The sequence below is a fragment of the Rhinichthys klamathensis genome, unplaced genomic scaffold, assembly GCF_029890125.1.
Source record: "Rhinichthys klamathensis goyatoka isolate OS25496 unplaced genomic scaffold, OSU_Roscu_1.1 h1tg000123l_1, whole genome shotgun sequence".
NCBI classification, from domain to species: Eukaryota; Metazoa; Chordata; class Actinopteri; order Cypriniformes; family Leuciscidae; genus Rhinichthys; species Rhinichthys klamathensis.
Window position 1 is genome coordinate 9,233,907 of NW_026606660.1, and position 24,612 is coordinate 9,258,518.

The 24,612-nt window shown below is 39.2% G+C and overlaps 1 protein-coding gene across 1 annotated transcript; it reads right to left on the reverse strand.

Annotated features, from left to right (window-relative positions):
* Nucleotides 1-5,130: 5,130 nt before the first annotated feature.
* Nucleotides 5,131-11,753, reverse strand: dact1 (dishevelled-binding antagonist of beta-catenin 1). Its single transcript, XM_056256133.1, has 4 exons — nucleotides 11,075-11,753; nucleotides 9,079-9,208; nucleotides 8,064-8,219; nucleotides 5,131-7,506 (listed from the first exon to the last, which is right to left on the reverse strand). Exons 1-4 carry the CDS (start codon nucleotides 11,369-11,371, stop codon nucleotides 5,669-5,671), a joined length of 2,421 nt encoding a protein of 806 aa, XP_056112108.1. The 5' UTR covers nucleotides 11,372-11,753; the 3' UTR covers nucleotides 5,131-5,668.
* Nucleotides 11,754-24,612: the final 12,859 nt, after the last annotated feature.

Consider the following 24,612-nt stretch of genomic DNA (forward strand, 5'->3'; position numbering starts at 1 on the left):
TGTGTTTCACAATAATCACCTGCCTGGCTCTCTCTCTCTCTCTCTCACCATCCATTACACCCGGATCTCTCCCACCGAAACCCTGCAGCGCTTTCTTAGAGGTCAGCCAAGGAACTCATTTAAATAGAGATGCGTTTATCTGTTTGCGAGTGACTTATGGCCTGTCGGACTGGGGCGCTGCTGGTAAACACTGATTCCTACTGGTTCCCAAGATTGCAGATAGCTGGGGATCGTGGGGTATTTATTGATCTCAAAGGAGCGTGTGGCGTCGGATGCAGGATGATAATAATAATGTCACTGCTTTCTGCTGTCAGAGGGCCAGTTACATGGTATTAACATCAGTTTTGAATGATTCGATCATTAAAACCATATTCTGAGGTAGTCATAAACACATTTGCAGTGTGAATGCTAAAACGAACCATTTATACTCGCCTTTGGTGGCTATACGTACAGCTTTAATACATAATATGATTTATTATTCATTCAAGATTCCATTGATTGAGAATTTGTTGTTGACACTGGCATAAAAATATAGACATATGTGTCACATAATAAATAGACATTAGACATAAGGTAAAAAAAATTAAAGCAGACATGAAAATAGAAAGACATTTTAAATGGCATTAAGATGATAAAAGTAAAAGTATGTAAGATAATATAGTAATGTATGTTCTTATCTTATTTATAACGTTATTCATATGTAAATATGTAAAATGATATAAATAAAATATTTTGTATACAGAAATAAAACAACAATATAATAAATGTAATTAAACTATATAATATTCCTTTTAAAAACATCATACATATATACAATAAATATAAATTTGACATAAATAGAAATGTAAATAAATAAAGCAGAAACAAAAATTGTTATTTAAAACATACTAAAAAATACTTAAAATACTAATATAAAAATATGAATGAAATAATAATAAAATATAGATTTTATTTATTGCATTGAATACATTATATGAATAACATATTTGTGTACAAAGTTTTATATATATATATTCAGTATATCTAGTTAATGTTATAATGCTCAACAAATATAACACTGAACACTCCACTACAAACAGCACATTTTTTGTAATGCGAATTATTTTCTTTGAAAACCTTTGATGCTTTATCAATATGCAGTAGTAAGTGATGCATGTAGTCATGAAATCGTAGACTCTCCCCTGGATCACAAGTGGTCACTGGAGACACATTTGAGATGCACGTTACTAGCAGGTGCAAACAGGGCCATAGTTACAAACCCCGGGTTGGGTCAGATACCCACTCTGAACATGTTGGCTTTTAGGCAGTGAAGACTGGAACGCTGTTTACCTTTAAAGCTTTTATGCATCGTCCAGATCTCCTTTTAACAACCCAGATGGGACATGTTGCATCACCCTAAAGTCTTTTATCCACATCCAGATCGGATTCTACAAAGAGCGGAGGGGTTAGGACACTGACCTGTGGTCTGTCTGAGTCTGGTCCCTTTTGATTTACACATCCAATATCTCCATATCTGTCATCCATTTCCTCCCATTTAACTTTATGACTCTTGGTGACTGTTTGAAGATCAATGGAGGAGGACAGACTGCTGCGGGGAAAGGGAAGTCAGAAGTCTCACAAACAAAGTGTCTTTCTATGTCTCTCTCACATACACACCATCTCTTGTTGTTCTCAAAGCCGGTGTCACTCCTCAGAGCCGGGTCGTTGAGCGTGCTGAACACACCACTTAAGCCATGCTGGGCAAACAGAGAGCCGTAATTACAGAGAAAGAGCCATCGGTGGAAATCAAGAAGTTCAAGGAGCAAACAAGCTTTGAGATGCCCGATATGGGGTCTAATGTGAACGCTGACTGAGTGCAGTTGAAATTGCTGATCTATGGGCCTATAGAGACTCTGACGGGGTCTCGGATCTCAGTGTATTCTTGAGAAGGGGCAAGGGAAAGGGCAGTGTGTGGGAAGGGACGACGCTGCATTGTTCCCTTTGCATTATTCAGCTTAATGTGACAGTGTTTGGGTATTAGTGCCTGTTGAACCGCCGTGATGATGGAGACTAGAAAGTGCCTATTTGTTTTGTCTTCATTAACTCCAGAGTCAGAAGTTCAGATGAGGCCAAACGTTTGGAAGAGAAAGAAAACCGATGCCTTTCATGTGCCGCAGGAAATCTGAAACTGACGACATGAACAACCAACTGTCTTCACTTTAATATTATTGCTTGTGAAGCCACATTGAAAAAGCTTAGATTATGATAATTCAGGTTATTTGATCATTTGCTAAACCCATCTTAAAATGTTACTGACCGCTCCTTGCTAAGGCAACTGTTGCGTCCATTCTTTTCTGAGGCTTTTGCTCTTAATACAAGTAACCACAAATATCTTTGTTTAATAGTTTTAAACACAATTTTATGGAAATAAACCAAAAATATGGCAATGCATTTTTGTAATCACACAAGATATCCAAAGAGAATAAAAGCATTTTTCCATTTCTAAATATTAAACAACATTTTCTGGTGAAAATTCTTATGTTGGTCATACTTCCAAAAAGAATAATCTGTGATTCTGAATGCCAGGATCCACACCGGCGCGGTGACTGACAGCTGCACACTCTCCTCAAACATTGTGTTCATCCGCGCTGTGCCGTGTCGAGGGTGTCGAAGTACAACTCACGTAAAGTTGATAATTCCGCGAATGACTGCAATTGCAGATTTTAAACAGAGATGGCGACAAAGAGAAAAAACTGCGGACTGCAGCTTTAATGTTTTTAAAAGAGGTCTCTTATACATCAAGTCTGCATTTATTTGATCAAAAATACAGAAAAAACTGTAATACTCTGAAATATTATTACAAATTATTAAAATAATGGTTTTCTATTTTAATATACTTTAGTTTAAAGTATAATTTATTTCTTTGATGCAAAGCTGGATTTTCAGCATCAGTACTCCAGTCTTTAGTGTCACATATTTAGAAATCATTTTGTATATTGTACTGTAAATATATATAATAGTAATGAATAACATAAAAATACCAGTAATGAATAACGGTCGGGCAAAATATATTAAAATATTCTCAGCTCCTCCAGTTGTTTATCTCTGGTTCTGCTAACCCAGTGATGCTGGTGTAAACCTTTAAAGCTCTTTCCAATAAATATCAAACACAACCAATAAAACTGTAAAGCCGGGGGCTTAAGAGAGGTGAAGATCTATTTACTGGTTGCATGAAGCAGACAGCCTGCAGCGCATGTACAGTACCACAATGCTAAAAGCCCCTCAGCTGTCTGATCACCTCACTAGCTGAAATCAAGATACTTCTGAGAAACTCTCTCCTGACAATGAGTACGAGAAGAGAGCGCCCTGGTTTCTGGTGGGGAGATTGTTTTGCGTGGGTTTTCCACCAGTTGTCCATGTATTAAGTTTACCAACTTGGCCTCTCGCTGACCTGGCTGGATGAGCTGGTTTCAAAAGAAGATTGATCTGTGCGTGATCTCTGACAGGCCTGAGAGAGTCATTGGACCCTGGAGAGTAACTCAGAAGCAAGGCTAAATCAACACTGAATGCATGCTTCTCATAGCCCACGGTCTCAGGCCCCAACCTGCCTGTTCCACAGGGCCCGACTGACCTTGGGCGACAGAGCGACCACAACTGCCCTCCAAACCAATGTAAGCTATGAAGTCAGTATGGATCCTTCCGGACAAAAAAAACAAGGTGACCTCTTAAATTTAAACTTCTTTTGGCTTTCTTTGTAATGTTAAATTATTTCATAGATAGCACTAATCCCTCATGACTAAAAAATAACTTATCTGAGCCGTCAACAAACATTCAAGCTTAACAGAAACAGAATGCAATGGTACTGCCTTACAAGTCCATTATAAACATGGTACATTGTCATTATGAAGAATAGCCACTAGATCTAAATGTCTTGCTCTTCATTGCTTGTACTTTCGCAGGAACACAATCGCAAAACAGTTACAGTCAAAACCTCAGTCAGACGTTTTTGAACTACTTGAACACATTCTGCCAAGTACATTATGCTTCCTTGATTTTGCTTGCGCTGATCATCCACAGTTTGATTGAAACCATTAACAATAAGGCCAATAACCAATTAAACATATATTAGGCAACCACAATATGGATGCATATGGAAGTTAGAGAAATCTGACACCATCTTATTGAAATTCTTTTACTCCAAATCCTTTTGTTTAAGATCTATGGTTATCATGCATGCAAAATAAACTATCATCTAACTGATTCTGAATATGAGATTTACTGATCTCAGTGAGGATAAAGAAACATCTTGTAACCAGGCAGGAAAAGCCATGTGTTCTTAAATGCCAGAAAGAGAAGAGCACAGTCTGGTTTTCTCACAGCTGCGGTAATATAAACAGATGCACTGTGCTTTAAAAAGCCAGACCTATTCCAGGAGGCTATCTATGCTAGATTCTGGAAACAGAAGGAGAAATCTTTTAAACGTGACCGTGAGGGATATGAGCCAAAAAATTAAAGGTCAGATACTCATGAAAGAACAGAGTATCTTGAGTGCCGCAGGTTTAGTTGTTTGCACTCTTCTCTTTCACTACATATTCAACTTTAAGACTTTTCTATATTTCATCTGTTTTTCTCTCCAGAGTTAGACGATATTAGCAACAGTAGAAATGTCTATTGCAAAGATATAAATCAAGAATAATTTCAACATCGGATCTTCATGTCTTCATTATGTTCTTCAGTGCTGAAGGAGACAGAATGCACTGCTGATGCCGATGTCTGTGAGTTTGCTGTCCCTGAACGATGCTCCTCAAATGGCATGGAGGAAGAACGTTAAGTGTTTGTTTACTAAACACTTGCAAAGACTATAAGTAGATGCCACATTTAAAGTAGATGCCACATTTAACTACTGCCTCCTCTAGCAGAGGGTTTAGTTTGGTTTAACATGGCCTTGACATTGGAAAATTCAAATTTCAGACTATACAAATAAACAGGGGTGCAATTTTACGATTGTTCAGTACATGATACTTTTTACATGGTTTCTTGGATTAAAAAGTACAGAGAAACACAGCCATTACATCAAATAAACAAGGACACCACTGAGCGATTTTAACAATGGGATTTAATAAAGAAAGACACAAGAAAAGACACGAGAAATCGACATACATTAACATTTATTTTACAAAAGGGTAATTTACAGCTAATAAGGAAAATGGTAAAGCTGTTGCTCATGCATATTTAATGTGCATTTAACAAAAGCCCTTAATGATCAGCAGGTGAACTAGGCTTGGTGAACATTTCTCAGACAGACTGTCTGTAATACACTGCTTCAGTTCAGTCATACTTCCTGTTCTTTTCCATGTATGGCTAACCAAATATATTAAGTTATAAATATCTTTAGTAAAGTAAACCATGTATGAACAGTGCATTTACATAGTACTTGATATGTAGATGCATCACAGCAAAAGCTGAACTTATAATAAATACAAAACAAAAAGGCTACAGACAATGACATCAAAGGGGCGAAAAGTGCAGGGGAAGGCGTTGTGCTGGACAGAAGTTGAGTTCCCAGCTGACAGACAGGCAGTTTTAGGCCGTGCAGCTGATTTCTGTCTAGGCACTTGATTGTTTGATAAGGGAGTGAAGCCAATTTTATTGGCTGCATCCTAACTGATCTCTGTGTCCTTCAAGTCTCTCACACTGTGGTCATGAGTTTTAAAGAGCCTGATCGGAAACGTAAGATCTTCTTCTTCAAATTGTGGGAAGCCTTGATTTTGACAAATGCCTTAGCCTGTGCCGACGTCATTCCGTGGGATCCTGCACCCGCCTGGTTGAACTGGGGCCAATTGACCCCTGCACTGCCCTCAGAGTCACTGCTAGTGCTGCTCTCAGCTACATAGTCCGCCTCGCTAGCGCTCGACTCGCTGTCCCCAAAACAGTTGGTGGTATAGTTACTGCGCTCATCCTCACTTGTGTCCAGAATGGTGGAATGGAAGAGAGAGGCGCACTCCGCTGAATATTCAGAGTCACTGCCAACGTAAGCGTAGGGGCTGGTGTAGTGTGCGTTAGACGGCAGGTGCATGGCTGACATGTGGCCCAGCATTTCTCGTTTCTGCCTGCAGTGAGCCCTCCTGTAAGCCTCCTCGTATGGGATCTCATGGAGACCCCTGGGTCGCCGATGGTAGTCGTTGCGCTTGTACTTGGGTTTGGCCAACACTGCCTCATGATGTCGGTGATGTCCATGGTGTCTCTGGGAAGAAGATCGACCCCCTGTGGAACTGGTGTGCTTCTCCAGGATGCGTTCTTCAGGGATGGGGGCAGGGATTCTCTTGGCTTTTGAGGAGGACTTCTTGTAGGATTTATGCAAGTGGTGGACGTCGTCCACTTGTCGAGACCTCCTAGATCCTGTCCGATGCTTGTCACGACCAATCTCGGAAACATGCTTGGACACATGAGGTCTACTTTTTGCACTGGTGGGATTTTTCACTTTGACAATCTTGATGTTCTTGGTGCCACCCTTACAGAGATTTACATTCTGTTTCTGAGCAGCGATGTACTGGGCACTGACCATTTGACCTCCCTCGTCTTGGCTCTGCGAAGAAGAACCGAGACTGAGCAGCTCTGGAGCCAGCTGCTCGGCGTCTTCACCACAACTTCCTGGAGCCTGAGCTTTAGGACTCCTCTTAAGAGGACTTGCTTTCATTGCTTGTCCTGATTTATTGTCCTCCACAGTGTAATAAGAATGCTTGTTGAGTTTGGGAGAGGAAACTGCATTAGGGCTGCCTAAATCCTGGCAGTCCTTCGATGCAACACTTAAAGGCTGGCCTTTACTGGCTCCAAAAACGTTTTTCTTCAAGAGGCAACTAGTGTTATTATCATTGGTGATTGAGTAACTGTTCTGTGGCTGACTTGGAGACTCAGAAGACCACTGTCTTTGGGGCGAAGCTGTGCTTGGCTCAGTGCTAGTTGCTGATGCATCTTGTAAACATGTCTGCCAGTTAGGCTTGAGGTCAGAGGTCCTATGCTGGGCCTGGGCAGAAGCAGGGGCCCGTGAGCAAAGACTAGCCTGCCTCAAAATGCTCTTGGAGGGGTCAGTGTTGATGCTTGTTCTGGGTTTGCTGGTCCTCAACGGTTGTGCCCTCCTCTGAAGTAGCCCAAAGATATAACTATCCAGTTTTTTGTTTGGGAGCATCTGAGAGGCATGCCAAGATGAATTCTGGGTGCCCATGACCTGCTCAGGTTTCTGTTCATCACTCGATGCTTCACCAAGCTTGGAGAAGCTACAATCGTCCTTTAGGTGACTAGTCGTGGACTGGAAGTAGATGGGACTCTGGACAGCCACCGCATGGAGAGGGCTGGGGTACCGGTAAACATCATTACCATTTTTGGCAATGAGATCAGAGTGGAATTTGGAAAGGCCATCGCAGGAGCCATCCGGGGAAGGGGAGTAAGATGCAGAAAGAGACCTGCGGACTGTTCCAGAACTTGAGTCTTCGCATTGGCAATCACACTCTGCACAAATGCCCAGCTCATCTGCAAATCCCAGAGGACACAACAGTTAATACTACAAGAAAATGTAATGTCAGATTACTAAAACCGCTAATTTCATTGTGCTATGGCATGTGAGAGGAGAGTATATCTGATTCATAGAGTTCTAGTGCTCAGCTGGGTGGGTGGTTGATTAGTTTTGATGTGCTAATGAGCCTTTTGTTGCTAGCTTATAGGTGTGGCTGGGAGAGCCATCAGCAGGGCTGTGAAACTGTTTCTATCTCTGTCTGGGACCAAAAACTTCTCTTGTTTCACCTCTATTTGCACAGTTGAGCTTAAGTGATTATAGAATGCTCTCTGCTAACGGTAATGCAACACAAAAACAGATGTCATTTGAAGCAACTAGAAACAAACGAACAGAGCGTCTCTTCTTTGTGATACCAGCTCCTAAGCCTGGAGGAAGAAATCACCATTAAGTAAATAGTTCTGCATAACAAAGCAAGAGAAGGGAACAGTGTTTCAAGAATGCATGGAACAGTGCTGATGGGTAAGACCAGTCTGAATGACCCAGAAACCTCAAATCGTCACAAGGAGACTCTCACCTGCAGGCTTAAGCCTTCCCTCAGAGGCACAGAGCGAGGTGTCGAGGGGGGTGCACAGGCAGGTGGTGGAACGACAACTGGACAAACACTCGCTGAAGACGGAGTTGGAGGAATTGGAGAGGGATCCAGAAGCACCGTCACTTAGGTCGTAAAAGCCTGGGAGAGAGAGGGTGAGAAATTAACACATTAATTTGACATCTTCAGGAATGAGGTGATGTGCTCTTTCACTCTTAACTGAGCTCTCTTTTGGAACCTACTTTCAATTTGAATAACATAGCGTTTAGGAAGGTATACATTTGCCAGAGGAAATAGAGATAGGAACCAGAGCTCCATACATCACAATTGATATTAGCATTAAAATGGAGAAGAATAAAACCATAACAAATAGTACAAACAGCACCCAAAATAGCTAAAGGTTGAATAACTCTATATTCAATCATGTTAGAAGCAGTTACAGTATAAGGCCATTTTAACAATTAAGACTTTCAGAGAGGAGCATACACACATGTAATCAATCTCCACTTTATATAACCTTCCTCCAACAAAAGTGCAGTCAGTTCCAGCACTAAAATTACCTCTCGTTTTTGGAATGTAAACTAATGCAACTGTAGCAGGCCTCTGGTACAGGGTGCAGATTGTTCACATTACCAAATTAGTGCTTAAGCAAAACAGCTAAACAGTTTCCAACAGACATTAGGAATCACAGGTACACATGCTACTACAGGCCCAAAGCACAAAGTAGTCTTTCGCAAAGTGATATAATTCGAACAGGACGTCTGATTACCACCCTCGGGTGATTGTAGAAGATTAACAATCATTAGAAATGCTTTCCTGTGCTCGTGAATCAATTTTATTGGAAATCCTTTCTGCCAACGCCAATTGCTTAGATTGGTTTTATGCAGACGATTCTGCAGGCAATCAATTTTGCCAACCCTTAATGATAATTCGATAAAACATGCAGTGCACAGAATTCAAGCCCCTTTTAAAGAGCCATGGCTCCACAAAAGATACTAACCTGAGCTTGGCCGGCTGTCCGTTTCCACGTGTTCATGCGAAGTCTCTGTGTCCAAACGCAGGTCACTGATCTGTCGGTCTAATTCCTGGAGCTGGTTGATCAAACCTGCATCTCGTCTCCTAAGGCAGTTCTATAAAGAAACAATACATATTGAAAAGATGTTAACAAAAGATTTTGTGTATGTTTAGGAGCTTCATAAATGGTAAAATTGTTTGGTATTTAATTTAGAAGGTTTTGCCCTGCAGCCCAAACAAGAATCTGCAAACAGTTGCATTTCACAATTTACGTCTCAATGCCGGTGGCCTCATGGCACTGATCAGACAGATGTAATGAACTAAATTAGAGTCACACCTCGCATGGGAATAACCATCCAACTTCGACACACAGCTTGCGAGCAATTGGATGCATCTGACAACACCCGTATCATGTGCTGCATTCCAAATTAAGCATGGTGAAACGGCAGACTGAGGAAAATGTGGCCCCTTCAAAGCAGAAGGACATTACTTCAAATGACCTATAATCAGAGGCATGTTATCTGCTGCAAAATTTAACTGCTGTTTGCTGACAGGGGAGGTAATGCAGTGCAGATTCCAGGCTATATGGAGAAGTGGAATGGCGTTTCCTCCGCTGCAGACCGAGGCTGTAAAAAAGCCTGGTCCTGACAGGCGGGCTACAAGTGATTTATGGGCCCTGAGCTCTCAGCATGCTGGGCTGTGCAGACCATTTTTACACAAAATGCCATTTGCAGAGCACACCGACGGTTATTTTGAAACGGCATCAAATTAACCCCAGACCACTCTTGATGGCCTGGGCTTGGGTTTTGGACGATGGTGTCTACATTTCTGGTTTATACTCAATTCATTGCACAAGCTCAGCTCAGTCAAAGACCACATATGATTGGTTGTTTGTTTTTGGGAAATCATAAGGACATCAGGCATTATATGATCCACACATTGCCATTAACTTTAATGTAGTTCTGGGTGTGAGCCCTGCAAACAAACTGACCTCAAGATAAGCAAGTGGAATTATGCCAAACTACAGCGGGGAAGACTCAAGCCACTTGTGTACATGTCTGAGGCTTTAGCAAAGCCAGGAAATAAATCCAAACCTTGTTATTCTTTTCTGTATACAATACGTTAACCACAATGCATGAACCCCGTAGGGTTACAATAATGGAAATGTTTGCAAATACCTCAAGTGGAACCAGGTGTCTTTGGCCCAACTGTTAAATTTAATCTTGGTCATCCTCTAAAGACAGCAGGGGGCTTGAGCTGGGCTTGTAAAAAGTTCCTTTCCATTGAAGCCCATCAACTAATCTTATTCAGGCCTGTCAGACCCCCTCCTAGACTTGCATTAGAAACTCAGGGATGTTCTACTACCTCCAGGAAGTTTGATTTAAATGGTTCTCTTTTTGTTTTAATGTCATTCTAATGATTAGCGCTTGCGTTTCTGGTGTCACATGACTAAATGCCAAAAAAAAGACACTATTTTTTCTATACCAGTATTCATCTTCCAAATACTTTTTCTACATTTGTTTTCTACAAGACAAATCAAAACCAAAATTTAATAGACAAAAACATTTTTAATATACTTGTAATTATTTTAATGGATCTCAATCCAACTAAATGTTTAATTATGACAATTAAAAATATTCTAAAGTCTTTTTTAATAATAATTTAAAAATATGAAAATGCTCAATGCATTAACCATGTACCCTGGTAGTACCATGGTATTTTTGGAAGTAGGCTACCATGGTACAAAGAAAAGTACAGAACTCAGTACTATTAGTACTTATCAGATACTATCACTGTGGTCTCTTGTAAGGGTTATTCTATTAAAATAAAAGTTCAAATGAGGTAATCTAAAAATGTCAATGCCAAAATACAAAAACAAAAAAAAATCTGAAATACAGGTGGGGAAAAAAGATGTTGCGCTAGGACTACATATAGACTACTTCAACAACAACGATAATAATAAAACAGTTTATATTACTCACCAATTGTTTTCTGAGTAATAAAATATTCTCCTCCAGAAGTTTCTCTTCAGTGTTCAGATAGCTGTCCTCCACTGTAAGGCAGGGTTTGTCCTCCTGCCAGTTCAACACACCCCTGACCAGCAGCTCCTGTCTCTGCCTCAGATACTCCAGCTCGGTCAGACCCGCAACAGTCGCGTCCACACGCTCTCGGGTTCGAACCCGCTCCACTTCACCAGAGCGCGCGTCGCATTCCTTCCGATCCCGCATTATGAGCGCGCAATAATCCCTGGACACCAGCATCTCTGACAGCTCATTCATTTATATATCCACCGACAATAATCTGATGGAGATTCTTCTTATGAACTAAGTGCATCTGAGAAACACTTACGACATGGTCAGATAATCTCCATGTATTAAAAGTGATCATCAAAACAAAAAAAAGAATCCAAAAAAATCAGAGAAAAAAATGAACAGGACTGTTTGTAATATAAATTTGAAAAGTTTGTTGTCCCTGTTGAAGCTCAGTATAAAAAGTCCAAATCCACAGACAGAGGGATAGAGAGGGCGTTGATGTGTCCCGTCCGGCTGATACTGGGATCTGAATGTGTCCAGCAGGGAAGAGCTCAATCACACTCGCGCACACGGAGGAAACCTCGCTGCTGAGGAGGCCACGGGGTCCCAATGCCCGCCCCGTTCTGTTCACTCCACTCCCTCCTCCTCCTCTGATTTATGGAGGTGTCCTTTCATGCATGATCTTTAAACAGGATCAAGATTCGCATTAGATGGTTTATACTATTCAGATTACATGCAAAATCAAAGAAAGTATTAACTATCCCATCTCTTAATTATCATATTCAACAAAAACAGAACCACATTTTGTAGCACTAGCCGGTTGCTATAGCCTACATGAGAAATAAATACACGTAAACACACCCAAGCCAACAAAATATGATGAGATTTATAAGCACTTTAATTTTTGTCTTAAAATCTATTTCATATCCTATACATTTCATATATCAGTTTATTAAAAAGTACTATGGTGGTACAGTGTGGTGCTGTAAGACTGCCATATTCTTATACACATGATATTTACATGAACACGGTACACTAAAGGATACCATGGCATAATGTCTAATAAATGTTATTACTTTGGTATCATTTCTAAAAGAACAGGAAAATACCAGTGGCCATTCAAAGACAAAATGCACGAGGCAATATAAATTGCATTACCCTTAATGACATGCATTTCAGATATTTAATTTTATAATTAAGATCTCTGAAAGGCGCGTCTGATTTAAAGGCACTCAGGTGGAGTGACTGCCCTCTGTTGTTCAAACAAAAACATTATTTACTTTCAAATGCACTTGATTGACTATTGCTATAAAAAAATATATTTCTAATTTATTTTTACAAATGCACAAATTACCCTATTAAAATTTTCTAGACGCGTGTAATCTAATAGGAAATAAAAAGACTGACATTTCACTAAGATGTGGGAAAATATACATTGAATCAAACAAAGAATGATCTACAGGTTTTTCTGAAACATGTGTTTAAACATTATTTCTGGTAATAGACTCCACAGCTGCTTCTATAAGAGGCTGAAGTCACATTTCTCAACTAGCTCATTAGTCAGACGCGTGGAGAACTCAAAACAGACATCCGATTTGTTTGAAAATGCATCTGTGAAAAGGATCAAGAATTTCCATATCGGGAATGCGATTGTTCTGGGAGGTTTTAAGCTAATTGATATTTTGGATCCAAAGATGTGTATAGTTTTTTAACAGGTTTTAAATTTAAATTGAGGCTTTTTCCAATAAAAAAAAAAACAATTTTCATTAAAAGGGAATTCCAATTAAATTCCAATTAAAAGGGAGCAGACACTGTTTATGTTCATCGGAATAAATGGGTTGCGCTTACAGCTCTGACGCAAACCCCCGTTTCCGCAAAAGCGTGTCTAATGAAAAACACTGCACCTCTCAAACCCCTGTCCATCAACGTCAACCAATGGCTCAGACAGTTTCGTTTGATTTGCAGCTAAGCAGGCGGTGAAGATGAGTCAAAGAGAGGAGGAGACCCTCAGTAGACGGCACAAAGCTTAATCTCTCTCTCTAAACATGACAGGGATCGAGGAAATGGGATCCATGGCTGCTTCTATGAGGAACAGATGTTTGAAACACAGCTGGTGACCCTTCTCAAACAGCTCTGAAACATTAGCCCAGGCCGAACGGTTACACAAGCACACAGATATACACACACGGTCACGGATGCGGAGAGAAAGAGTGGCTTTAGGGCACCAACTCAATAATTGGACAGAGTCGTGATTGCGGCCCCACTCCTCAGGCTACGACTGTGGGACAGGAAGTGACCCGGGATATACATACGTTGTAATTGGATCAAAGGCTGCAGTCTTTGTACCACCAGAATCAAATCTTTCAGACAAACAGGATAAATCCTTCCTTTCAGTGCCAGATTTCCCCCAAAAAAGCTCACTGTTTCAAACAGAACACAAAAGAGAAGTGTCTCTATTAGAATAAATTGAACTGTTTTAACAGTCGACGCTTGATTATTTTATGTAAATCATTTCCCATATAATTTGACCCAAAAAAGCCAGACACTTTCCCCTTAGACTAGTACAAAGTCACATTTGTGCTTTAACCTAATCCAATCACTCACAGTAATTACCTTATGAATTTTGTAAGGCCCATTAAACGAGAACAGGACCCCATTATGTAGGACTGGCAGGAACATGGGGAATAAATTAATACATCTAAATACATCAAAGCCCACAGATGCCGAGCCGTGGCGACAAATCGAGCAAATGCGGCGTGAGGGTTTATAAGCATGATACCAACCGTCACCCCTCACCTATATCTTATGTCATGCTGGACACAGAGCGCTTTTATACAACACATCAGTCATATCGCCCATGTTGTTACTTTAAATGCACACCCAAAGACTGTGGCAATGAGCCAAAAATAACTCGTCGGAGGTGTTTGTTTTAGTATTCCTGGAGTAGTGGAAACAAAAGACTTGGAAAATATTCCATCAAGAGACCGGCCACTAAACCTGGCGTTGAATGGACGCTGGACGCAGGTGTCAACACTGAGTGTCTTTGTGAAAGCTTTGTGATTGGGATTCGAAAGGTAGAGCTTGTCTATACACCACACACTGTGAGAAACCACACGCACTCATCAATACCGTCGAGGGATGCTGGATAACATTCAAGGCCAGATCTTTGATCACCAAATCCATTAACTTTCCTGATGCTACAAGGATAAAAAGGCCGTATAAGAATTTGAGGTTAAGAAAAAAATTAAATAGGCCTAAATTAATTCCATATCTCTTTGTCAAGAAAAAAAAGGCTGAAAAGAATATTCTGGGTTCATAAGTGATTTTTGTTTCTATACTGAGGGACAAAGCCAAAATGATTGTCTGTGGTCATCGGCAGCATGCCAAAGATGCTGTGGAACACCACAATATTTTAGTTTGTACAATTTCATCACACTAGTTTCATGTCAGTGCAGTGTCTTGCCTCATACTTCCATTGTTTTAACCCTAAATATATGGACAAATCCAACCGTCGGGAGACAAAAATTGAATAAAGAAATTTAAACCAACAGTTTTTGACCCAACCATCAACAGCCCAGCATTTTTTAAAGTATATAAACCCTACTCTATCACATCTGATACACACATTTCTAAGGTCTCTATAATTATGGTTTATACTTACTTTTATCAAATAAAAGGCCTTATAGTATAAACTTTAAGTCATGGTACACGTCTTTTTACTGTGAAATCTTTACTGATTTTTATAGAGTAAAAGTATGAATACGTTTTTATACTTTGTCTAAAGGTTAAGTTAACTGACTATTATTTCATATGTCAGGGTTATTTACACACAAATGTTTGCTTGTTTTTACAATGAAATATATGACATTGCTGTTTAAATGTTTTCGTACTGATTATTAGACTGAAATATAATTGAGCAATAGTGCGAGTCGTTACTTAATGAATCTAAACCGAGACAAAGACAGCTGAATATTAATGCAAAGTCAGTCCTGCTGCTACTGACGGGTGTCCCATGAGCCTCCTGCTGTAATTCAGACCAACATATAGTGCCCTCGGGCTATTATTAAGTTCGACGTGGTTGTCAGGCTTGATATGTCCTTGTGTCACACATATGGAATCAAAGAATCCGTCATGTCAGCAACATAAATATTATAACTCCAACAGAGACTAAAGATTTGCAAACCCTTTTTTAGACACCTTTTAGAAAATAATTTTGACCATATGTTACTAAAAACTCTAAACCTGAATCTCGAATGACTTTGTCAAGGGTGTCGGTTGATGTTAATGTTACAGCAATAAAAACAGATTTTGAAAAAGAAGCATTACCATTGGCACGTGTGGAGATGCTCTGGATGGTGATCTTGACATTCAGCCCTTTAAAAAGTGGAGATTGGATTAAGATAAAGGCTGTATGGGACATTGATGTGTCACATGTCAAAAGTTCAATGTCAAATCGCCAGTATCTCTGCAGTCCGTACAGAATGTCCCGGTAGAACAACAAAGCTTAACCAGACATCTGAGCCGAGCTCCGTGAGGTCAGGACATTGTCCAAGAAGTTGTTTCTTCTGAGATTTGCTTACTCATAGAACTTCTTACCACACAATTTCTCACTTATGAAATCCCAGCTATGCCTTTGTACTTTAAACTGCCTGTGATCCAGTCCAAAGGTCTTTAAAATCAAACAAAAGGAAACCAGGAAAAGAACTATTTGCCTAAAGTAAGACACGGAGAAGGCGATACTTCAGCTAAAGAGAACGGCGTCAGCTAAAAGTGGTTCAGGGGCTCTTTTATTCTTTGGAGGATTCACACAATAGTGGTCGGACCAGGCGCTCTCCAGCATCTCCTTACTGTCAGCCTGCGGATCATTAAGAGTATTAATGGTGGGGTAATGTGGACCGGCACAATGCCAATGACCCCCTCTTGTCACACAGACCGCTCTCAAAAGCCCCTTCACACACATTTACCCTGTGAACACGTTCACCATGGCGGTCTGTGTGCAGACACTCACAAACACATTATACGGGCTCATACGAGTACTTTTCCACCGCAGGTACACACTGATCTGTGTGAGCCGAGTGATTTGCATGAACACCGTTTTAAGACAATAAAAAAAGACAAAGGAAAACCAACAATGACAAAAAACAATAACAGTGAAAAGATGAAGAGTGATATTGTTCTATGCAGGGTGGATGCCATTATATTATTTACTCATACACTACCATTCAAAAGTTTGGGGTCAGTTAGAATTATTATTATTATTATTATTTTAATTAATACTTTTATTCAGCAAGGATGCATTAAATTAAACAAAATTGACAGTACAGATTTCTATTTCATATCAAATAATCCAGAGAAAAAATATATCACGATTCCACAAAAATATTAAGCAGCACAACTGTTTTTAACATTGACAATAATAAGATACGTTTCTTAAGTATCAAATCATCATATTAGAATGATTTCTGAAGGATCATGTGACACTGAAGACTGGAGTAATGATGCTGAAAATACAACCTTGCCACTACAGAAATAAATTACATTTTAAAATATATTCAAATACAAAAAGGGTTTTATTAATTGTAATAACATTTCCTAATATTACTGTTTTTACTGTTGGATCAGTTAAACGCAGCCTTGGTGAGCAGAGGAGACACCTTTCAAAAACATTTAAAAATATTACCAAATCCAAACTTTGAAATGGTAATGTATGTTGATGAATGTATGTGGATGATTGTTCCTTAAATATTAAAAGAAAAAATGCAGATAGAGTGGCCTCAAAAAGTATTTGGACATTTAAGTCACACTTAATCTAGAAAATGTTCATATTGTTAGATAAAAGTGATTTTTTTTTTAATGGCTTGCACAGCATTGATGCACACATGATATATTATTTTCTAAAGAAATGAAATTCACATTTAAATGTGACTTAAATGTCAGTTTAAGTTTGCATTAAATAAGCTGGTGCATATCATCACATACTGATGGTGGAACAAGCAATTTTCACAACATAAAGGAAATGAACAATTATTACTGTGAAAGCTGATTAGAGACTGATACTTCAAGCATATACTTACAAGCTTGCTGTAGTCGTGTGGAGGTTGAGTTTGTTCCACGGATGTTCTGGATTTGTGGCTCTGTGATGCCGTTGCTGTTCAGTTCTCTGTTCTGGTTCCATGTCTCCGACTCAAGATGTGAAGTTTTGAGTGAAACGCTTTATGAGATAAAAAGCATTTCCACCAAAGCCTGAGAGGCCTTTGAGTACAGACGACAACAGACTCCAAAGGTCAGATATAAAACTAAATGATGCAGCCAACAATTCACTTCATAAAGAAAAACTTCATAGCCTCGGATGCATTTTCTGTCTTCCAAATGTCAAGCAACCGACGTAATTGGCCTGTTTTCCATATGCTTCATATCTTACTGACAGATCAAAATCATTATTTGTTTTACAGGTTTCACAGATTAAAGTGAAAGAGCACAGATTTAATTCTTCTTGTCTGAGAGCCAAAACTGAACTTTAAAATAAATTCATGTTTAGTATGCGCGACTGATCGACAATCTGAAGGAAATGAGTTTGTGTAATGCAGCGATCCGTTTCTAAACTGCAAAGATGATGCCGATTGACTTTTTGCTTTGCTTTTCTAATCCCCGCAGCACTGGCTTTAACCGGGAGGTAACGCGGATACGGTTGTCATGGCAACATCTTATCAGCCGCCGGTCCTCCTGCATCCCTTCTCCGCCCCTCCATCATTCATCCCAGTGATTTGTGTGTAATTAAAACACACTCACGCCGCCGGAGACGCTTCACACACACTCATTTTAAAAAGGTGCTCTGTGGGTCTTTGAATTGGCCATGGTGGCGTGTCTTCAAATGAAAATGACTGCTGTGAAGGTCACAATCTGAAAAAAAAGAAAAACATTAAATGCTTTTCTCACACAGCTTCAATTTATTCGGGAAAAGTACAAGACAAAGAAGATAGTGTGGGTATGTTATGATAATAAATTGGTCAACTATTTTAGTATATGACCATTTAACTAATAATACATTCAATTCAAATAAATTATTTCATGTCCACTTTACTAATTAATTTGGCACAAAACCATTTAAGAGTCAGGATCATGAACAATCAGCCACTCATTATTGCAAAATAAACCCCTCTGGGATAGTTCTCATATTCGTTTCAGGGTTGACCGAAGTCTGGGTTTTTTTTCTGTGATAATGATTGGCTGGCTGACTGTATACTGTATATATATATATATACTGACACAACAGTGCTGGGTTCATTATTTAGCTACTGCTACTGATTCCAAATTACATGACAAGAATAATCCATTACATTACACATTTAAGGTAATGTACTTTTAGATTACTTTTGACCCAATTTATCACATTGATTTGAATAGGATAATCTTGTACCATATGGATATAAAAATACAAAGAAAAAAGAAAATATATTCCATTCTTTGTTATCAACAACATGAAGTGCATTAAATATTATATTTGTTCAGGGTTTTCCAGACTGGGGTTCGTGAGTTTAATGAAAAGCTATTAATTTTTTTTTTTTTAAATGAAAATACATTTAAAATAAAAACAATCAAAATAAAACACCTAATAAAAAATATTTAAAAAATATATTTGTTTAACTTCATGTGACCATTAACCAACATCAGAGAACTTAATTTGTATTATTATTGACTTAATTGTCTTACTGACAGTAACTTATTGACATGTTCAGTTAAGATGTTCAGCTGACAACAAAGTTGGGGAATCCCTTCATTGCATGTAAATATGAAATGACGTGAATCTGTACATTTTAATGTGCTTGAAAGACAAAAGCCTTCCAAAGATAGTAATACATGGTTAAATGACTCACTAAGCGACAATTCGAATAATAATTCATGTGTTCTTCAGGAGCTGATTAGATATGCACTATTGCAATGTTGAGAAAACACTTAAAAGTGAAAAGTTATTTGATTTGTGTAAATCCAGAGATCAAATGCTGTGGGTCTCATGTTCAGAAACATAACATAACATAACATAACATAACATAACATAACATAACATAACATAACATAACATAACATAACATAACATAACATAACATAACATAACATAACATAACATAAAATAACAATCTGTTAGTTTGGGGAAAGCTACTTTTAAAAGTAACTAAAATTAGAAAGTAACTAATTGCATTACTTAGTTACTTTTTATGGAATGTAATCCATTACATTTGCTTTTGCGCTACTTTTTTCATCTGGGCTAGGCTTGCTTGTGTTTTATAACTACAACAACAACAACAACAAAAAAGGTCTATTTTTGGCAAATGTAAAGGCCTTTTTATACCAAAAGTGAAATGAATAAGCCTCAGGCTGAAGGAAATGCAAATTCACACCTGTACAGTAGAGGGCGCTGCTCAAACAAACCGTTGCCATTCTGAATTACAGAAGAATAGGACGCAGAAGAAGAAAGTTCAACACTCTTACTTCACCAATAATAAAAAAAAACTCTTTACATGGGGACAGGAGAGGGACTCAATACAGGGGGAAACTAAGTAACTTGCGTTACGTATTTGAAAAAGTTAACTCCGATATTTTGTTGTACATTTAAAAGTAACAAGTTACATTAGTTACTTGAAAAAAGTAACCTGATTACATTATTTGCTTTACTTGTAATGTGTTACCCCCAACACCATATATAATCAAACTATATATATAAATTATTCTGATTAATCAAAGTAACGGAAAAGAATACGTCGCCATGACTTACAGAATTATATTTATATAGATAGATAAACAGAAAAAAACCCCCACACAGCTCCTTTTAGTTTAGCTAAATGGATTTAACACACTTATAGGCTTAAACTTCAGGTTACATGGTGCATTCATTCAAGCTGTCATGGCTTATGTGGATTAATAAATCAACATTGCAGCTGTGGGCTTATCAACATCTCACATACTAATAACACTGAAATATCATTCATATCACATGGCAGGTTTCCACCACAGGATAATCAGGATTAATACATTCATAGTTCTATATAATTACTTTCTCGTGATTGATCAAAGTGTCCATCACAAACTGGGCACTGAGGCACTGTACCACAAAATATAAATATTCCCATTTTTTTCCATGTATAAATCAAATAATACAAAGAGCTGATTAAATCAAGCACATGGGAGTTGACTGTATAATTATCCTATGAAAGCATAACCTTCACTATTTTAAGGCTCCTCGCTCTCTCCGTTTCGGTTACTTGAGAATGGCTGCTAATAAACAGAAAGCCGTCCACGCTTTCATCACTCTCAATTACCCCGAGATGTGTTTACTCAGGACGACGTTTCTCTCTCACCATCACATCGCTCACACCATCAGAGGCGTAAATCACCCCCGCGCACCATTTTCCTCGTCTTTGGCGGTATCCCTTAATCGCCTTAATTAAATGGCGACTGTGGCTCCAAAAATAACTTGGACTTTCCAGCGCTCCAAAGGCCAGATCAAACAAACATCTGCAGCGAGCCCAGGAGGGTCTGCGGTGACGTCCTCAAAGACTGAAGCAGGCCTCTCACAAACGTCACCGAATAAAAGATGGACTCCATTAGGGACCTAACGGTTTAAGATCTGCTTCGTGTTAGGAAAACTGTGAGTCTTTTCCTCCCTCCCATGTCCCCACTTCAATACTGCCTCTGGGTTTCTCTAAAGCTCCTGGATTAGTATCTGCTTTCCTCAGCACGGTTTGGCCATCTGATGTCTTTCTGCTGTCTATCAGGTGAAAAATATAAACCAGATTAACCCTACTCGCCATGCCATATGTGAATTATGGATACATACGTACATATTTCAAGTACATGTCAAAATCCAAACTGGTTTGGTTCTGCTATTAGAGTATCTGATCCTCAAGTGTCGTATCAACTGTAAAATATACAGATGCAACTGAAAATTTAATTCAAGGTATATATTTGATCATTCGCCTTGCCTGGGTATTGAGTAACCACCTATTTCATGCATTCCCTGGGAACCGAAGACATGACCTTGATGTTGTTAGCATCAAAGCTCCACTTTAATTTACAGGAATGCTTTACATTAAAGCTCCAGTCCGTAACTTTTTTAAGTTAAAAATAATCCAAAATAATTATATTAAAAAAAAACTTATTCTGCCAGTGGTCAAAACTATCTGCTTGCCATAGCTAGATACAAAACGGTTAGCTTGTAATAATGATTTTAATTCCAGTGGTACTGGTGGGTTTCCGCGGGAAATTCGAGCATGTCTTTGCGTCATTACGTCACACCCGTACACATAAAGAAGAAGGAGTTTCGGCTAGCCGGCTATACTGCGTGTGACGAGATGTTTAGGCCTAGATGTATAGGCTTTTCTCGCAGCACTTTACATAATTAAACTTATGGCATCCAGAAAGATCCAAACAACAATCATCAGTGTCAACTGGAGATTCAGCAGTTATAAAACCCAAAAGACTTCGTACTTCGGATTTAAGGTGGCTAGAGAAAGAGAAAGAAACCGTTTCATGCGAACACAAGGATTTAAACATCGGCGGGGCTTTTGAAAAGTGCGTGAACTCCGTGTTTTGAAGGGGTTCAAAACGGAAGAAGAGACGGCTTTTTTCTGCTGAACAAGTAAGACATTTCAATAGTTCAATCGTGTAACAGTACGTTTTCTTAATTCACACAGTTATGGAGTTTCCTTTGTTGTGCCTTTCTCGTTTTGCTATTATGGAGAATATGAATTCTGAACTACACAGGTAACCATAAAACATTAAATTTAACATTAGTCACGCAATGCTGATGTTGTTAACATGAACAATTTAAGAACAAAGTAGGCTATAATTTGCACGGTTGCTGTAAATCACGTTGATTAAATCTAACGAAGCTTATCATGGCGAATGCTTTTTCCCCCTTAGTTGGTCAGAACAAAAATGGATTTTACTTACTTGTTCAGAAGACATTTTCTTACGAAAATTCTTATGTTGGTCAAACTTTCAAAAAGTGAATCTGTGATTCTGTATGACAGTATCCACACAGCGCGGTGACTGACAGCACCACTCGCCTCAAAGCACTGTGTTCATCCGCGCTGTTTCATGCCGATTTACAACCCACGTAAAGATGATAATTCCGCGAATCACTGCAGTTACAGATTTCGAACAGAGAGATGGCGACAAAGAGGAAAAGTTCCGGACTGCAGCTTTAACCGGCATTACATTACTGCATTAACTACAGGCAAAACGGTGCTATAATTCAGCTTTCACCTAAAGAAATTAATAATGATATTAATAATGTCCAAATAAATAAATATAAAGAATTTGAATTTCACCTTGTGGATGATCCTGTAGAAAAGGAGGGACCCGACTCGACCTGAATATTTATGATTTTCGCCATATATTTTATGCATTCCCTTGCAATCAAATCCATGATTTTAATGTTACTAGAGTCATGCAATACTGTTTGATTTACGGCAAAGTAATAACATTATGGGGGTGAATTTCATGGAAGCTTGTTACCGCCACACAAAACTAAAAAGGTAATTGCGACTTTTTATCTCGCAATCCTGTTATAAAGTCAGTTCTGACTTTATGACAATTCTGACACACAATTCTCTTTTAAAGTCCCCCTGTGGTGAAAATCAAGTGTATATGTCTATGAGGTGTTTTTAATATGCTTTAAAGGTGCTATATGGAACTTTTCTTCTAAAATGAATCCTTTTTTTATTGCCTGTGTGTGAAGGGGTTGTAATCACACATTACAATGATCCACTTGTCGGGTTTTGCTATTACCTCTGAAGACCAGTATTCCTATTTCTATGTGAAGTCTCCGGGTCAGATTTACCGAGAAATCCAACGGATGTGACGTGCATGCGCGCTCCCGAGCCTCTCTCCTTATATACAGTCTATTGTAGACGGTCAGGGAGTTACGTCCGGTTAAAGGCGCACGTTTTTCGGCTTATATCTCAGTCAATCTTTGATTAATATTCCCAAGACTCTAATCGTTCGTAGTGCTGGACGGGGCCTTTCGAACGAGCCCACCCCCGAGGTCCAACTCGCCCGGCTCCCCGAGTTATAGCCGTTCGAAATCGGGGGTCCCAGCGAACAGCGATCCGGTAGGGGGCATCCCCGAGGCCCGCCACTCTAGCGTTCGGGCAAGGGTTCCCCTGGGACCTCCTCCCCCGAATTTGAGCTCTCTGGGTCTTTGCGTTCCAGAGATACGAGCGATTTTCTTCTGAGATCGTGACGTCACCGGCGTCCGCAATTTTGCAGCGCGCCCGATGGTTTTCTGCTAATATCTCCGCGAAAACACCACCAAAAACTATGGAACTTATATGGTTCTTTTCAGCTCGACTAGATGGTCCCAACGAGCTCGGTGCTTGCCGAATCCGTCTAGTATTCGCCGAGATATTTGCGTAATAGACGGTATTGTCTATGAGTTTGAGCACGAGCGCTCTTGTAAAATTTGGTTGCAATCTGAAACATTACCACTAGAGGCCGCTAAAAGTTACGTAGAGCACCTTTAAGTCAAACCATGTGCAAATTCATAAGTCAACACCATTGCTGAGTTTTTTCTCTTTAAAACTGCAGTGAAGCAAAGACAGTTTCAAAAACACGGTTTGAAATCGCTGGTGTTTCTGACGTCACAAACTACCTTGTAACCAATCACGTCAATGTGTGATCGTCATTGAGTGGATCTCTGAGCTGGTGTGAGTGAGTGGAGGCGGGGCTAATTTACATATTCATAGAACCGCATATACTAAATGGGGCAAGGGTGTAGAGTTACACTCAAGCTATTTTAAGGCATGAAGAATTATTTTTTCAAGGAAAAAACGTTTAAATATGTCATTTTGGTGATCAAAGATTAGTTTCAAGGGATACAATTATTGACTACAGGGGGACTTTAAAATATTTTATTCTGTGGTAGAAACAAAGCTTCCATACATTTTCTAGTTTATAATACTTTGCTCATGACATTTAGCTATAGCTATTTCACCAGTAGAAACATTGCTGGGAAAGTCTGGAGCCCAATGAGAAACAGATATGCCACCAAGACCACTCTATTAGAGCCAAATGATTTCAGATTTCATTCTACAGAAATCACTTCAACAAGGGCCGCATATTTTTTATGCTGTAAATATTTTACAGGGGTCTGGGGTGGGGTGCCGCAAACTTCAAAACCCAGCTGTACAAATCTCAAGATCTACATCAAAATCTGTGGTGTGGGTTTCCATTGTTTAGAGAGCTTCCAATAATCAACCCATATTCCATGAACGTTTTAAGACTCTCCCCTACAGTCCTGCGATTTAAACCATCAATCAGAGCACTGAAAATAGCGCATGGAGAGAGTATTGTTCTCGGAGTGAGTCAGGAAGGGAGAGAGAGGTGGAAAATGAAAGAGAAACATTTCAAGTCTACCTAGAGACCAACAAGCATTCGACATTAATTCTATTTTGGACACTCAGCCTGAGGATGGAATATTTTTCATGGTG

Excerpts from the sequence above, each read along its gene's own strand:
- dact1 (XM_056256133.1), bottom strand. The coding sequence starts at position 11,371 with ATGAATGAGCTGTCAGAGATGCTGGTGTCCAGGGATTATTGCGCGCTC. Across the intron at positions 9,209-11,074 it reads TATTACTCAGAAAACAATTG|AACTGCCTTAGGAGACGAGA; the intron begins GTGAGTAATATA and ends GTTTCTTTATAG. Across the intron at positions 7,507-8,063 it reads GGGAAGGCTTAAGCCTGCAG|ATGAGCTGGGCATTTGTGCA; the intron begins GTGAGAGTCTCC and ends TGGGATTTGCAG.